The following is a 15,677-nucleotide window of genomic DNA, read 5'->3' on the forward strand; positions in this document are numbered from 1 at the left end:
CACTTCAAGGGAACAATAAATAAAATAGAAAAAGATGAATGTTTTGCATATTTCTGTGGAAGAGCGGAAAACATTTATACTTCGAGAGGTTCAGAAAATTCACTGTACAGAATGAACAGCTTATATACACTATCTGTGCAATTTTTCTTTGCTGGGGCATTTAAATGCAAGAGCTCCTCATCCAAGACAAGAAGCCACATTCATTCTTGTCCAAATCCCTCTGTCTCTTCTATTGCAAAAAGAAGTTTTTCCTTCAGTTGTTCATAACTCTTATAAGGTGGTAGATCCAAGCGATTAAAACTGAACAGAAACAAAAACACGTGTTTTCAATAAAACAAATTTTGGAAAGATTTCTAATACAGTATTTTTCAAATCACAGTTAAAAGTCAAGATGTAAAAATGTTGCCAGCAGTATTCTAATGATCTACTAGATATTCGGGTATTACAAAGTAACAATATGGATAAAAGCCTTTAATTTTCTTTTAAAAAAACCATTCTCTCCTTTATGCTATTCCTGTTAAATTATGTCATTAGGCTCCCTAACTTCTCTTCAAAGAAAGCAATTCTGTCATTTGTTAGTTACTAACAATCTTAAATATTAGGAATCATGCCAGAAAGCTGGTGATAGAATGTTTCCTGTTCTCATAAACCTTGCATTCAGGTATGGAGAGTGAATAAATACATACTTATCTTTTAATTTTAAATAATCTCACTGTATATATAACCTTATGTAAAGTAAGTTTTCAGGCTTGCCAGGACTAACTGGTATGATATATTGAAATTATTTAAATTGAAGTTATATGAAGTCACCTAGAGTATCAAGGTATTGTTATTCAGTTTATAAATTTTGAATAGCACCGAGTAGCTACACTAGGACTGAGGATCCAGGGTTTTGATTACTTTTAGTGTCTAGTGAAACATCTCTGACAAGTCAAAATATTCCTGTACCTTTATTTTGTCATATGGAAGATTTATATAGATTAACTAGATTCCCATCTGCACTTGCCCTCCACTTTTCTGTATGTATGATAATCAAGAGTCTTTTGAAACAAAGCAGTCAACTAAAATGCTGTTCTTAGATCTCCTATTTGCATTCTATGAAGGGTTCAAGTGAGCAGATAATGGATCCCACAATCCACCTCTAGATAGTCCTTCAAGGTGCCATCTATTGATGAGCTCCGAGGAAAGTTTTTCTAATACACTCCCCTTCCCCCATCATGGAATCCCTATCGAAAATACCACACCAGGCAGCAGAGGATACACTGCTTGTCTGCTGCACTATGCACTGGGTCTGGCTCCCTGGCTGGGGTTCGAACTCAAGCCGTTAGCATTGATGGCACTGAGCCTTGGCCCACTGCGCCACAGGGGAGGCCCCCAACCTAGACTGTTTCAGAGTACCTATTAAGGATCTTGAAACTGACGCAATAGGATGGGGAAGCCCTGAAAACAAGGTCTTTAAGACCACCTATACCTAATCAGCTAAATGGACCCATTAACACATTTCACTCACGCATTTCGCTTCTATTTTCAGACTATTTCAGGATGGAAATCACAAAACCGGATGCATAACACCTGCTAAATACTTGATGTAGGCCTAGTTTGTGAAATACAATCACTACACCCCATAAAAGTATTTTCAATGAATCTGAGACACCACTTTCAAATGCCCTAACTTGAAATAGGCAAACAAGAACTTGCCTTAGATGTAAACAATGAATAGGGTGTAGAGACCAAAGGGAGGAGAGGAGGGAGCCCCATGAAATATACTGAATCTATAACCCTACAATATACACTGTTGTAGTCCAAGGATACCTCAATAAAAATATTAAAAAATAAAAAAACAACTTCCAATCAACAACTTCCAATTTCCACTCTTAAAATTAACATTTACTGTACTCTGTATCATGACTGATTTCTAACATCTAATCTGTATTCTCTCATCGCACTGATCTATTCCACGTAAGAGGAGACATTTAGTAAATGTTGACTAACTACAGAAGTCATTATTTGAAACATTGAAACATGGATCTGTTTTAAGGTATTAGTCATTATGTTATATGAGGGTTTACAAAAGGACAGAGACATTAAAATCAATTCCTTTTTTTACTGGGTACTTATGTGAATATAAGAATACTATTTCAAGTTATAGGTTAGCTGCTGTGATTTTTCAGTTCCAGTTTTCAGTCAAATTTGCTATTTCTACTTTCTTTATAAAAAGGGAAGACGACACTGCCCAGTACATTTCCCATACTCTGAGGGAACAGCACTCTGCTGGCTTCCTGTACCATTATATAGAGCCTGAAAGCTATCGCCTCGCTAAGCAAAGTACTGGAGATGATAACAGTGGGGCTCAATCTGAGAATTATCACAATCGCTTAGTCATTTTTAGTCTTTCTGGATCTAGTTTCATCTAAATTCTCATCCCCTATATTGATCTGAATTAAATCTCACCCAGTCTTCTATATCTCAGATCCTTCCACTCTATTCTTTTGAATTTCTATGATTTGAATAAGATATGTAGTCTTAATAACTCCTCTCTTGCCTTAAATGAGATCCATCCAGTATGAAACATACCATTTCTCCTGTAATCAAAAGAACATTACTACTGTGACACACACACATCTAGCTTTGCAACCTTGCTCTTAAACTTACTGCTCTTGCTCTCTCAGTCATGCTCCTTCATTCACTGAGACTTTGCCACCAATTCAAAGTCCTCTCATTCCTGTGGATACATGCATTGCCTCCCAGTTCTTCCCCTTATCTTGTTCCTCTACTTCAGTGACTGACTTAGGTTCTCTCTTCAACCCTCGTCATCACCAGTAAAGGAAATTTCTAATTAAAAAACTACATTCTTTGATCTTCTGTCTTTCAATTAAAATACAACCTATTAACTCATTATTTTTTCACCATCCTCTCATATCTTCTTGATCTCCCTGTTCTCACTTTCAACATAATACACAACCCATTATTATAACTATTCTAGAGACTGTTCAACATTATAATCACTACACTGCAAATATTTTTAAATCTCACTCTCCTCCTTTAGAAATTGCTAATGAATTAAATTCTCTTTCTCAATTCTTGTACCTTAGCAGCTGGTAACTAATTGCTGGAGGGGGAATCATAACTAGGTGTGTTGGTGGCAGTCCAATATTTCTCAGATTCTTAGCCCTATTTCTCTATTAAATACCTGCCTACTTTCTGACAACTCTCATATCCTCCTGCAGTTTTTCTTTACTTTTAAACACCTCACTGTTGGTCCTCACCTTATACTTTGAGAAAATAAACACCAACAGGTAATAATCTTTTCCTTTCCCAAAAACCTAAAATCAATAGCTATTTTGTAACAAAGAATATATTTTTAGCAAAGGCAATTCCTTAACTTATACTCAGAATCCCTGTTCTTTTCACCTTTCTTAAAAAGAATTAGCTCATTTGGATATAAATTCTTCAGTTACAACAATTTCTCCAATCAGATTCACCAATATAAGCAGTGTTAAATTTTTTTGGTCATAGGCCCCTTTTCAGTTAAAAATAGAGAATTTCTTCAAAGAACTTTTGTTATGTGAACTTCACTGAACTTTACTAAATTTTTAAACGGAGAGATTTATAACTAATTCATTATGAAGGGACCTTGTTTCTATATTTGCAAATCTTTTTAATGTCTGGTTAAATAGAAGACATCTGGATTCTGATGTCTATGTGCATTCATTCTTGCACCATACTGTTTTTGTTTAAGTATATAAAAAATATATCCCCACACTGATATGCAATTTAAAAAGAGGTAATCAAATCATTTCAGATAACAGCAAATATTTTTCTCTCAAACTAAATTCAACAAAGTTACATATAATAAATTTTTTGGATCTTTTACTCATGCATGATTTTTAACATTGTGCATTGGTCATTTGGACATACTGGCTCATCAAGTGATAAAGAATTTCCAAGTGTTGACATTTAATAATGGGGGAAAAAATTACATTTGCTAATAATACTACTAATCTCATCAGAAAAGGCTTGGGAAGCTGTCAAGCTCACAGTGGTATATACAAGTCTTACAAAATTCTAATTTTTGCTTGAAACCAAATTTCATCATTGCCAATGGATGCTGTCAGTTTTTTCTTTGAAGTGACAAGCTTCACTTCTTTTCAAGAAAATGTCTGTCAAATGTTCAAGTCTGAATAAACACTGTCATTCTTCCAAGTAAAAATAATCTTCTACAAAACATAGTTCAGCTTTCAACTCAAGTGCTGAAGAGCTCTTCAAGACAACCACCACTCCCTAGTGTGCAGAAGTGTTTTATGCAGACTTCCTATTTTGTCCTATTTTTACTGCCACATAAAGAACAATGTTCAAGAATCTAGCTTTCTTGCTTTGAACAAAAAAGATGGTAGTTTAGTGCCCCGATTTGTGCCAAGGCACCAGCAGTCTTACCACCATTGTTTCTGCACCATAAGTGCAAATGTCAAAACAAAAAGGCACACAGTAGCTTGGTATGAAAATCATTTTCACTTTCTGGGGAAAAAAAAAAAAAACAAAACTCCAAAACCAGTGTCACTGCTTGAAACAGTTGTATAATCTCCCTACATCCACTCTTGTATCCAAGCCTTTTACTTTTGCCAGTGATTTTTTTCTGTGTTTCACTGTTATTTAAGACTCTTCAAAGCTTCTAATTGCCATTAGAGTAAAATCCAAATTCCTTGTAATAGCCAGTAATGCTGTACATAAATTAGCCACTGCTTATATTTGTAAATTCTTTTTAAACACCTCTCTCCCCCAGTTCACTAAGATCTAGTCATCCAGCCATCTCTCATTTTCTTGAAAAATGATATGTGACTTCAGTTTTGCAAACAACTCTATAGAAAGAATGCCCTTCCTTGCTTTTCCCACAGCAGGCTATTTATTAAAGGCAACTTCCAAAGTCTCCCTGGGCACCCAATCTACAACACTTTTCCAATATAGGACTGCTTTATTTCCTTGGAAAGATTTCCTAGAATTTATACTAGGAAATTGTTTATCTTATTTGTCATTTGTGCTCCCTTCCCTAACTTGACACACAGATATAAAAGGTAAGGAGCACCTTCAATCTTTTATACACAGTGGGTCTGCTACTTCTTGAATCAGTGGATACATTGCTCAGGTATTTAATATTAACCAATGAGATAATCTAAAGTATTTGTAGAATGCGGTATTAATAAGTCTGTTCTCAAAATTGAAATCTGGCTACCTTAATGAATAAGCAGCCACACAGGTTCTTACATTTATTTACTAAATGAAAGAGTCTCTGGCTTTTACCTTCCTACTTAGGATTCTTGAACTTACCATGTATGGCTTCTCGGTAACCAGGTGTCTTTGCCAACTTTTTCAATGCAGAATTTTTGAGGCCCGTTACTTCCTAAACCAGGAAAATAATATAAAATTTATACATTCCTTTAAATTTTATATTGACAATAAATAATGTCATAGTCCTACAAATGATACAGAACAAACAATAATGTAAGTTGACTCTGCTCAGAGAAACTTCTTATTGCTTCAAAGATTCATCAATAAGAATCTGTGCAAAGAGGAATAGGTACAGAATCCTGCTCCTGTCAGTCATACTAGGGATTAAAGCCATGGTCAACAGGCTATGTGAGCATACATTCGTTTTTCTTTTACAAATTAGTATTGACCATTTTTCTTTTGGTAGAAGCTTTATCTATATATAGCATAGGAGAATAATCCTTAGTTTCACAGTCTAGTGTATATCCAAAGGTCATTGCCACAGAATTATCTACAGTGAAATTGCATTTACCCATGAGCTCAGCAAATCCTCCTAGAGGTAAACGGCAGGTTCCAGTGACAAATTGCAATAACCGCATTCTTACTTCATTGTCTGTTTCTTTCACAAACTGTGTAACAAATCAGATTTTAATATTAAGTGTAAACTCATTTTCAATAATGAAATAGAAGACATATAAAGAAATTTAATAATTAACATTGAAGTCAGTTCTAAATGCACTGTGCACTATAATGCACAGTGCACTCTACGTACACTCTGGATCTTCATTTAATCCTCACAATTATACTATAAATTGGCCACGATTACTTTACTTGCCTTACAAAGAGGAAATAAAAGCTTAGAAAGTATGCTACTTGTTCAAGGTCATACCTCTAAAAGGTAAAACCAGGACAGATGTTGGATGACAATGTAACAGCTATGCCAAGCATGTGTCATATCCTTTTCACATATCCTCACATCTGTTCTGAGATAGGGATTATAAGAAAATGGAGGCCTATGAAGGTGAAATAATTTGTCCTCCTCAAACAACTAATAAATAGCAGAACAAACATTTGAATTCAGGCAGGTCTGGGTGAGCTCTAAAACATGATGTTATCCTGACCTAAGCCCGCTACCCTTTTTCCACATTAAGCTAAAAAAAAAGCAATGAACATGTTCTAGTTACCACTCTTACTGATTGACTGTATTTTCTCTCACTAGACATCATTTTCCTAACTCTGTGTTCTTTATGTTGAAAACTCAAAGTATACACTCTTCTAAAAATTTCTAGTTCACTAACTGGTCCACTTCAAAGAGGGACATTATAGGTGATACCCTGAAATACCGATTTGAATTGGTCTGAGTGTCTTATAGTAAATGGCAAGGAACAGGGAGCAGTCTGAGAGCAGAAATATAAAAAATAGGGACTAAAGTCTAGCTAAAGATAAGACAAAAATGCTCTGCTAATCATGACCAAAAAGCATTTCCACGTAGAATTATGCTGAGGTACGTTTCATCAAGACACAAGAAATATTACCAGAGCTTATTACCAATTCTGGCATAAACCTCTCCCTAAAGCTGACTCAATTCAAGAAACACAACTCTTCACTGGATTTACATGATACTAAAGTAAAGCTTCACAGGTATATAGACAGAAACCCACATGGAAAATCTGGAACACAGAGGAGTAGTGAATCTAGTACAGAGAACAAAAGGGAAGATTTCAGACACCTGCATACATTCTACATGTGATGCAATTTGGCTATTTTAGGCTTAAAAGAAGATTTATCCCTACCTTTTTATTTATTAATATCTTTATAGTTTTTTATTTGCATCTTTTACATCATTGTGTATTCCCTGTAAAATTCCCACCACCAGTTATCCCTACCTTTTTACTTACTGATTTCTGATAACAGGTAACATGTACCTCATATAGAATTCAAAGGTAGTAAAAGGGTTCAGTGTAAAAGTTTTCCTACTTTTGCCTCCAACTGCTCAGCTCTCCTCTATAAATGCTACCAGAGATCTAGCTTCTCAGAGTTGATAGAGTCATATACTCGCATGCACTGACTCTACAGCATGAGTTTTCCTTTTGACAAAACAGTATCATAATACATACACTTTCCGTTCCCCCTCAATATTGTATTGAAACATTCCCATATTGTCGTTTATTTACTTTTTAAATAAAACAGACTATGAAGAATATAATTATAGAATGGTTACATTTACTAAGTCCCCTTCTGATGGATGATGTTTCAAGTCTCTCTTATTATACCAGTAATGTCGCAACAAATAGGTTTCATGTAATTGAATGTTTGTGAAGAATATTCCTGGTCTAGAAATTTTAATTTCTCAAACAAAATGTACCTCGAGATTAGCATGGAACCCCAGAGATGCACAGATAGTACGCCTTATTACAATATAAGCCAAAGGAAGGAGAGGGTGGGAGAAAGGGCAAGAGAAGATACTCAGTATTCACCACTGTTTACTAATATTCACTTTTGATTTAGAGGTGAAAGACTAAAGCATTCTCTAACAATGAATTGTTTTAAGGTCACTGTTTGATTAGAAAATATTTTCTGTGAATACTGTTTCAAAAAGGGAAAAGCAAATACCTGCCAAAACCAAATGATTTGCTTGCTGTTTCTTGTATAATGTCGATATACAGTATTTCTCTGCCAGTCTGTCAAGTCCACCTCCTGCATGCCACACAACATAACCTGGGAAAGAAACACAGCATCAAGTCACAGTAAAGATTTAGTGAAGAAAACAAAATCATATGGATGAAACTTGCCAATGATAATGAACAGGCACAATTTATGTGAATGACTATGCAGTACAAGTAAGCAAATTCAAAGAAATTTGTGGCAATTTAGGATACAGGATTCTTAGGTACTTTATTTTATCCATGGTTATTGACCTCAAACATAATTAGAATTAACTGTTTTTCAATAAAATATTAGCTGTGTGAAAAATATTTGCCAATCTCAGAGATATTTAAAGTATCACCATTTAGTGTGATATCAAAGTTTATCATTTTTGTTGATACCCTTCCATTCCTAGTGTTGCCTTCTATTCCAAGTATAGTAGGAGTTTTTATAAAGAATGGCTATTATATCTTTTTAAAGTTTCAACAGATTTTGGGCCTCCCTGGTGGCGCAAGGGGTTAAGCACCACACTGTGAAGCAAATGGCAGCCTCTGCAGCATGAGTTTGATCCCCGGCTGGCCAGAGAGCAACCCACATGGCTCAGCAGACCTCTCCTGATTCGCCCGCTGCTCCCCCAGCAATGTACTTAAGTCAATCTGTCTGTTCTGTTCCCCACTCTGTCTCTGGTGAATCCTCTCACCCCTCTGCATCTCTGGCCTATACTCCAGCTCTTGTATGCACCAATAAATAAATCTTTTTTTTTTTTAAAAAAAGCTTCAACAGATTTTTAACCTGCAAAGAGAAGCACTGTTACAAGTAACCAATATCTTAAATGATAGGAATACTCATTATTGTGGTATTATTCATGGTTAAGAGAGACAATGAATGGGAGCAAAAGAACAACAGATTAGGAGTAAAAATCAAAACAAGGCAAAACAAAACAAAAGTCTATTTTCTCACAGCTCTGTACTCTGTGCTAAAGGGCAAATCAGGAGCAATTATGGTCTTTAGTTTCCTTATGGATAAAGGAAATTATATAGTCAAACTATTTCATGGAGTTTTCTGTGAGAGCCCTGTACACATTACCACAGCCTGAGAGTATGCACCTACCGTAGCTTCCTCAATCTATTTGTTTCCTCTCTGCTTATTGTTGGGTTCTCATCATCATAAAATCCCTCTTTCATAGAATAGGCCTTCTCTAATATGAGTCTTAATCATGGGTATGAAATAGTTGCATGCAATTTTGAAGATACAAAATTGTGTAAATTTTCTTTGGATTCTTAATAAAGTCTGTGATTTAAAAAATGACTAAGATTATCTTCCATTCTCTTCTAACGTGTTTCTGCTAATTTGTGTAAGGGAGCTGTTAAGAAAGATATGGTAACCAGGTTTATCAAGAGTCTACACATCAGTCAAGCTAAGAGTCCTGATTGTCATATAATTTGCATCTCAGTAAGAGTTGCAAGAGATGAATTTCTATATAGGACTATTGTATAAAATTTAAAATGTAAATTTCTCATGCACTTTTGATTATATAAATGAACCAAATATCTTAATGAAGGACCCTTAACAGAGCCCCCTTTAGATGACAAAAGTTATCCTACTGTGCTAAAAGTAGGTCAAGTGGCCATGCTAAGGACTATCCTAATGCCCGTGTATGTTCTAATCTACACGGAGAGGATGACTTCAGGAATAACAGTAACTTATAAATAGGGAAATAGCCATGAGAGCAGACACTATAAAGACAAAAAACCAGAAAATACCAAGTGTTGGTAAAGATGTAGAGAAACTGGAACCTTTGCATAGTACTGGTGGGAATATAAAATGGTGCAATGGTTATGGAAAACAATGTGGCAGTTCTTCAAACACTAAAAATAGAATTATATGATCCAACAGTGCCACTCCTAGGTAGCACATATGTATAATGCAATATTAATCTGCCTTTAAAAGGAAAGAAATTCTAACATGCTATAAGAGAAGTGAAATAAACCAGTCCCAATAAGACAATTGTATGATTCCACTTACATGAGATATCAAGAGTAGCTAAATTCATAGAAGCAGAAAATAGAATCATTGTTGCAAGGGACTCAGGGCAGGGGGAAATGGGAAGTTGTTTAATGAACAGAGTTTTTCAATTTTGCAAAATGAAAAAGTTCTGGAGAACTTGCACAATAATGAGAATATACTCAACACTGCTGAACTGTACACTTTAAAGTGGTTAAGATGGTAAATTTAATGTGTATTTTATCTCATAACAAATTTCTGATACAATTTAAGTCTAAATACAGTTAAGAGTATTAAAAACTCAAAAATCTGATTTGGGGGACAACTCACTACTAAGGCAGGATTTCACAAAGTTCCTAAAATAAATAAGGCTGCAATCACTCTTGTGGACCACTAACAGCTGGCTCTGCAGGATGATTCTGTGCCCAAGACAACATTATGATTCAAAGATCTTAATCTAAAACCCTTACCCAATACATCGAAATACCCCTAAACATTTGAAAGGATTAGAGGATGAATGAGAGGATTTAAAACTGTGCCACATGATTTAAAACTCTGTTCATCCCTCTGTAAAAGCATTAAAACAGGCCCTTCTCCCAGTACCATTCCTTATAATAAGAGCCTAACCTCCAATTCCTTTTCATCAAAGTACTGCAGCCACTGAAGAGGAACAACTTCATTAAAACCATCAAGGAAAGCTTTGGTCTGTTCTTGTACTCCTCGAGAAAAACGCCATTCTGTCATTAAACTGAAAAAAAGAAGAAAAAAAAGATGGTATTTAAAAATAACTGATTTATATGAAGGTAGAAACTTAGAAACACCAAGTACTTCATCTAAATATACCAATAACACACAAACATATTTTTGTATCAGTTCTAGCACGTTAGTTATGTAAAAGATGCTTTTCAAAATAAATAGGAGATTCTTGTGAGAGCCAAAACTCTAGCACAATTATTCCCTTTTCATTTCTAAAAATAACCTCAAATATTGTGTGCTGACACAGTGAGGAGATGGCTATAATAATTAAACAGGCTCTTCCACCAAAGCTTTGCCAAGACTGAGAACTCTGACTTGAAGCATTCCACAGCAGATTGTGTCAGTAACACAGTGACAGTCAATCTGTCTAGGGACCATATGTTTGTATAAGTTTACAGTCCCTCTGTTTGAGAAAACTTAAACCTGGAGAACTAGTTTCTTGTATGCTGATTTATTAGAGGTAATTAAGATTTCCTGACCAGAAAAGAAGAAATAACTATGATAACCAGACGTTCTGAGGAGATATATAAGGCAGCTGTAGTATAGCTAAAAGAGAAATAAGAAAATCTGTCAGTGACACAAAAATCTCTACCAGGAATTTCTGAAAAGATCTGAAGTCCCTTGTGGAAGGAAAGCATATGCTACACCTGATGAGAAGTTAACCAGTGTCAGTTGGTGAAAGAAAGTCAATGTATCCATGTTCCTCCCATTTTTAACTCCTTGTGTCCGAGTGGAAGTTTACCAGTAATTTTTTGAGGAAAACCTTTCATTCAAGCTGCCTCAAAAAATTTTCTTCATCAGTTACTAACCCTCTTTTGCCCTATGCCCTTATACTCCTCCCGATTCCTCTTCTATTTGTCCACAAGGTGCTCAGATTATTCTGTTCCAAAACCGCTTTCTTCAACCCAGTATCTCTTTTAAATTACTCTCCTCTTAACACACTGCTAGTGGGAATGCAAACTGATCCAATCACTATGGAAACTGTGTGGAGGACCCTCAAATTATTAAAAATGGATCTACCATATGACCCAGAAATTCCACTTCTAGGAATCTGCCCAAAGGACACAAAAAATATTAATTCAAAAGGAAACCTGCACCCCTATGTTCACTGCAGCACTATTTACAAGATAGGGAAACAACCTAAATGCCCAAAACCAGATGACTAACTCAAGAAGATGTGGTAAATATACACAAGGGAATACTACTCAGCTATCAAAAAAGAGAAATTCATGCCAATCGCAGCAACATGGATGGAGTTGCAAAGGATTATGCTCAGTGAAATAAGTCAGAAGGAAAAAGAAAAATATCAGATGGTTTCACTTATCATAGGACTATAGGGAAACTGAACAAGGGGCCAGGGTGGGGAAAAAAGATAAAATTAGCAGGCAAACTATAGAACTAAGATACCACCGTGGATGGGGATGGACAGGGGTCAAGAAAGGGGAAGGAAGAGCACAAAAGACCATAATGATAGTTCATGAGTGAACTGGTTGTGGGAATTTTATGGGGATTATACCTGAGTGGAAAAATCAAACATGAACAATGAACAATGCAAAATAAATCCCTAAAATAAATAAAATGGAAAAAAGTAAATCACTCCTCTTTACCACTACTCATATCAAGAGTACCCTGTATCCATTTTTTTCACCTGTATAAATCAATATTAATTTGGTTTCAGCAACCCCTCACTACCCCAGAAGAAAAAAACTCAATAAAGGTCAATAAAGAACTATGAATTGCCAAAGCCAGTGTTCATGTCTCAGAGCTCATACTATACAAACTTCCCATAATACTAGACATTAACATTCCCAACTCTCACATGATTCTTCCCAGGTCTGACATTCCCGATTTGGCTTTGGTTACTTAAATTAGCCTTCCCAAAACAATTATGATCATCTCATCTTGGTATGTTTTTGAAGACTGTTTCTCACCATCTTATACCATTTCCCATAGCACTGTCATTGTCGATTTCCAGGATAAACTAATCCCTTTACTATCTCAATTCCTCTACTCCTGCTATTTCCCTACCTTTCAAAAAGCTCTCCCTCTATCAGGCAAACTCTCATTCATTCTTCAAGACCTAACTTATTTGCAATTTCCTATGAAAAACAGGCCTGAGTTCTCCCAGCAGATTCAACAGCTTCCTTCCTACACTGAATTCCAAAAACACTTCATACATCTTTTTACCATCCATTTACTCATGAACTCACTGAGGTTCTATTTTACGCCAAAAGCAAAGTATCACAACTGAAAAGGAAGAGTATTATCACAGAATTTCAAAGAGCTAGATTGAAAAAAAAAAAAGATTAAAGTCTTATAATTGAACAATCATCTATAAAATGTTAGGATTAGCTGTCAACTCTTACATAGTATGAACTATACAAGTAAGATTTAAAAAAAATCGGTTACCTTAATGACTAATATGAAATTTAAAGTAGCAAACTATAAACTAAATGTTGAAATGTTAAACTGTTTTTGGTATCTTAAATCACCGATGATGATTTGTAAAAGCTTAAGTTAACACTAATAATCGTTGCTGGATTTTGTGGAAAGCTTAAGACTTTTTTTTTAAAAAAGGAAGCCCAGACAGTGCCTTTTGTTATCTTTGTGAGCATCTTTTCTTCAAAATATAAATAACTTTACTTTTTCCACTAAGTGCACACTACATGACAAAGCTAAACAAAAATACCTAGAGAATACAAAAATGTATAATGAAGAAACTTAGTCATTCCTAATTCCGCCACTCAGAGAAAACTAGTTCAGCAGGAAAATAGGGAGAAAGATGCTTACACTGTCCTGGCAAGGTCACATTAACTTAGTAGGCATAGACATTAATACAGGTTAAAAAAGAAAGGATTGCTACTGACTTTTGAAAAAGCAACACAGCAATATCTATTAAATAGTCTCTGACTTGACTTTACTTTTTGGGAAACTTATCCTATAAAGACAAAAGCAGCAGGATATATGGATTCAAGCTAATGAAGGTTTCCTGCTGCCTTGTTTGTAAGTGCTACTGGTTCCTTCCCAGAGAAGTTTGGATTTATCTGGCTGGCAAATGGAAATTATTTCTAAAGTTCAGATATTACTTCCAGAGAAAACTGAAGGCATAGTAACAGACTATTGAGAGAAGCAGACTAAATGAAGAACATTAGAAAATGAAGGCTTTAGAGAAAGTAAAGAAAATCAGTGCAGTGTGGGATCATGGAACTAAGAAAACAGCTTTAAAACAAACTGTGGTGAGCACTATTAAAAGAATAAGCTAAAAAGGGGGAAGTGAATTTGTAGGAAATGAGCTTTCTTAGACTGCTTTAGCAAGTCTTGGTTACAGAGTCAGTTTTGCTACTACTCAGTGAAGCATTAGTCTCCTCTTCTAGAAAGGAAGAGGCTGCACAGTTTTTGCAAAGCCCCTTTTTAGTACCAATATTAAGATTTTTGATCAAAACAAAGGCAGAATGCATATAGCAAACGGCAGTGGGAAAACAAATGTCATACACACTTATTTCAAGAACATTGATACTGCTGAAAGAACTTAAATACATGGGGGGGGGGAGAGCAGATATTGTTTAAAAATTAAAAAAAAATTACAAAAAGAACTTAATGCATAAAACAGGCGGGAGAGATTGTTTTAATACATTTGGATTTTTTAGTGTAACTGTTTGAGAGGAAGACTGAGTAGAGAGAAAATGACTGAAAAGGATAAAGAGAGAATGACTATGAAATATCTTCCCAGAGGTATAAGCGGGATGAAATTAAGAACAGAGGTAGAGGAATTAGCTCTAACATACTCAAGATGATCTAGAAATTAAGGTACATCACCTTACCCAATGTATTCATCTTTGTTCTCCTCGGTCACCAGGATATTTGAACCTCCCAGCTTCAGGTCATGTGAAGTAACCTTTCCCAAAATCTCCATGTCAACAGAAAAGTACATTTCTAAGCCACATTCTTCAATGTTGTTGTCTCTGGGTGATATAAATATATATGCACTAATTAACAAGATACATAAATTGGTTTTAAGAAAATGTCTTATTGAAAGATAAATCTTCAAACCTTATCCAGATAAGGGAGTTATAAAATTCAGTATCAATAGACTCCAAATCCTTAATAGTCAGTTTTTTACTTAACATACGCTTGTAGAATGGTAAAGAGAAACCAGTATCAATAAACTTTCCATGGAAAAGTGCCTGCCAAAAAAAACAAAAAATTTACCAAATTACAGTTTTCTTACTTTAACTATAATAACAGAAATCATAAGGCTTTATAGGCAAAAAGAACAAAACAGACCATTTAGTAATCCGCATAGATCATAGAAACTAAAATATTACATAAAATGCTAAGTATAGGGCCTCCCTGGTGGTGCAGGGGTTAAAGTCTCATTGCTATCAAACTATTGCCAGCCACTGCAGCATGAGTTCAATCCCCAGCGAGGGAGTTGACCCACATGGCGCAGCCAACCTCTCTTATCTCACCCACTGCTCCCCTCACCAGTGTATTTCAGTAGATCCGCCATTTTTGCTCATCACTGTCTCTGGTGAATCCTCTCACCCCCTGCACCTCTGGCATGTACTCCAGTTATGGTATGCATAAATAAATAAATCTTAAAAATAATGCTAAGTATAATAAATTGAAGTGTTGAAACAAATTTATTTAACTGAGGCCAAACACATAGCTATATCATGTCCTATCAGTAAGTAGAAATAATAATAATGATATAGGAACTTTACCAAACCTCTATTGTTTCTAATTTTTATAAACTAACATAACCGGATGTGGGAATGAAGGTGGTGTCTCAGGGCTTCCTATGCATGCATCTACAAAGATGACTCCTCCCTTGTTCCTTTCATATCTAATCTGCAAGTGATTTTCAGGAATAACCCCATCATGCCTTCACTCCTATTCACAACAGCCAATGGAAGTGGGCCCAGACCCCTTCAGTAGCCTGACTCTCACCACCAACTGCCTGATCTGGAAATCTGATGCCATTTGTCACACCTCTCCAAACCACTACT

General features: G+C 35.5%; 1 protein-coding gene across 4 annotated transcripts in view; it reads right to left on the bottom strand.

Annotated features, from left to right (window-relative positions):
• Positions 1–200: 200 nt before the first annotated feature.
• WWP1 (WW domain containing E3 ubiquitin protein ligase 1) overlaps positions 201–15,677 on the bottom strand; it is a gene marked incomplete at both ends in the record, with an annotated part of 62,653 nt that continues 47,176 nt past the window's right edge. For all 4 annotated transcript variants that reach the window (XM_084229151.1, XM_084229153.1, XM_084229152.1 and 1 more), the window contains 7 exons: positions 201–300; positions 5,323–5,395; positions 5,795–5,891; positions 7,876–7,980; positions 10,540–10,660; positions 14,490–14,630; positions 14,719–14,852. In XM_084229151.1, coding sequence (XP_084085277.1) covers positions 201–300; positions 5,323–5,395; positions 5,795–5,891; positions 7,876–7,980; positions 10,540–10,660; positions 14,490–14,630; positions 14,719–14,852 — 771 coding nt within the window. The remainder of the gene's footprint in view (positions 301–5,322; positions 5,396–5,794; positions 5,892–7,875; positions 7,981–10,539; positions 10,661–14,489; positions 14,631–14,718; positions 14,853–15,677) is intronic.

This window comes from Talpa europaea (genome assembly GCF_964194135.1).
Source record: "Talpa europaea genome assembly, chromosome: 3".
In the NCBI taxonomy this organism is placed as follows: Eukaryota; Metazoa; Chordata; class Mammalia; order Eulipotyphla; family Talpidae; genus Talpa; species Talpa europaea.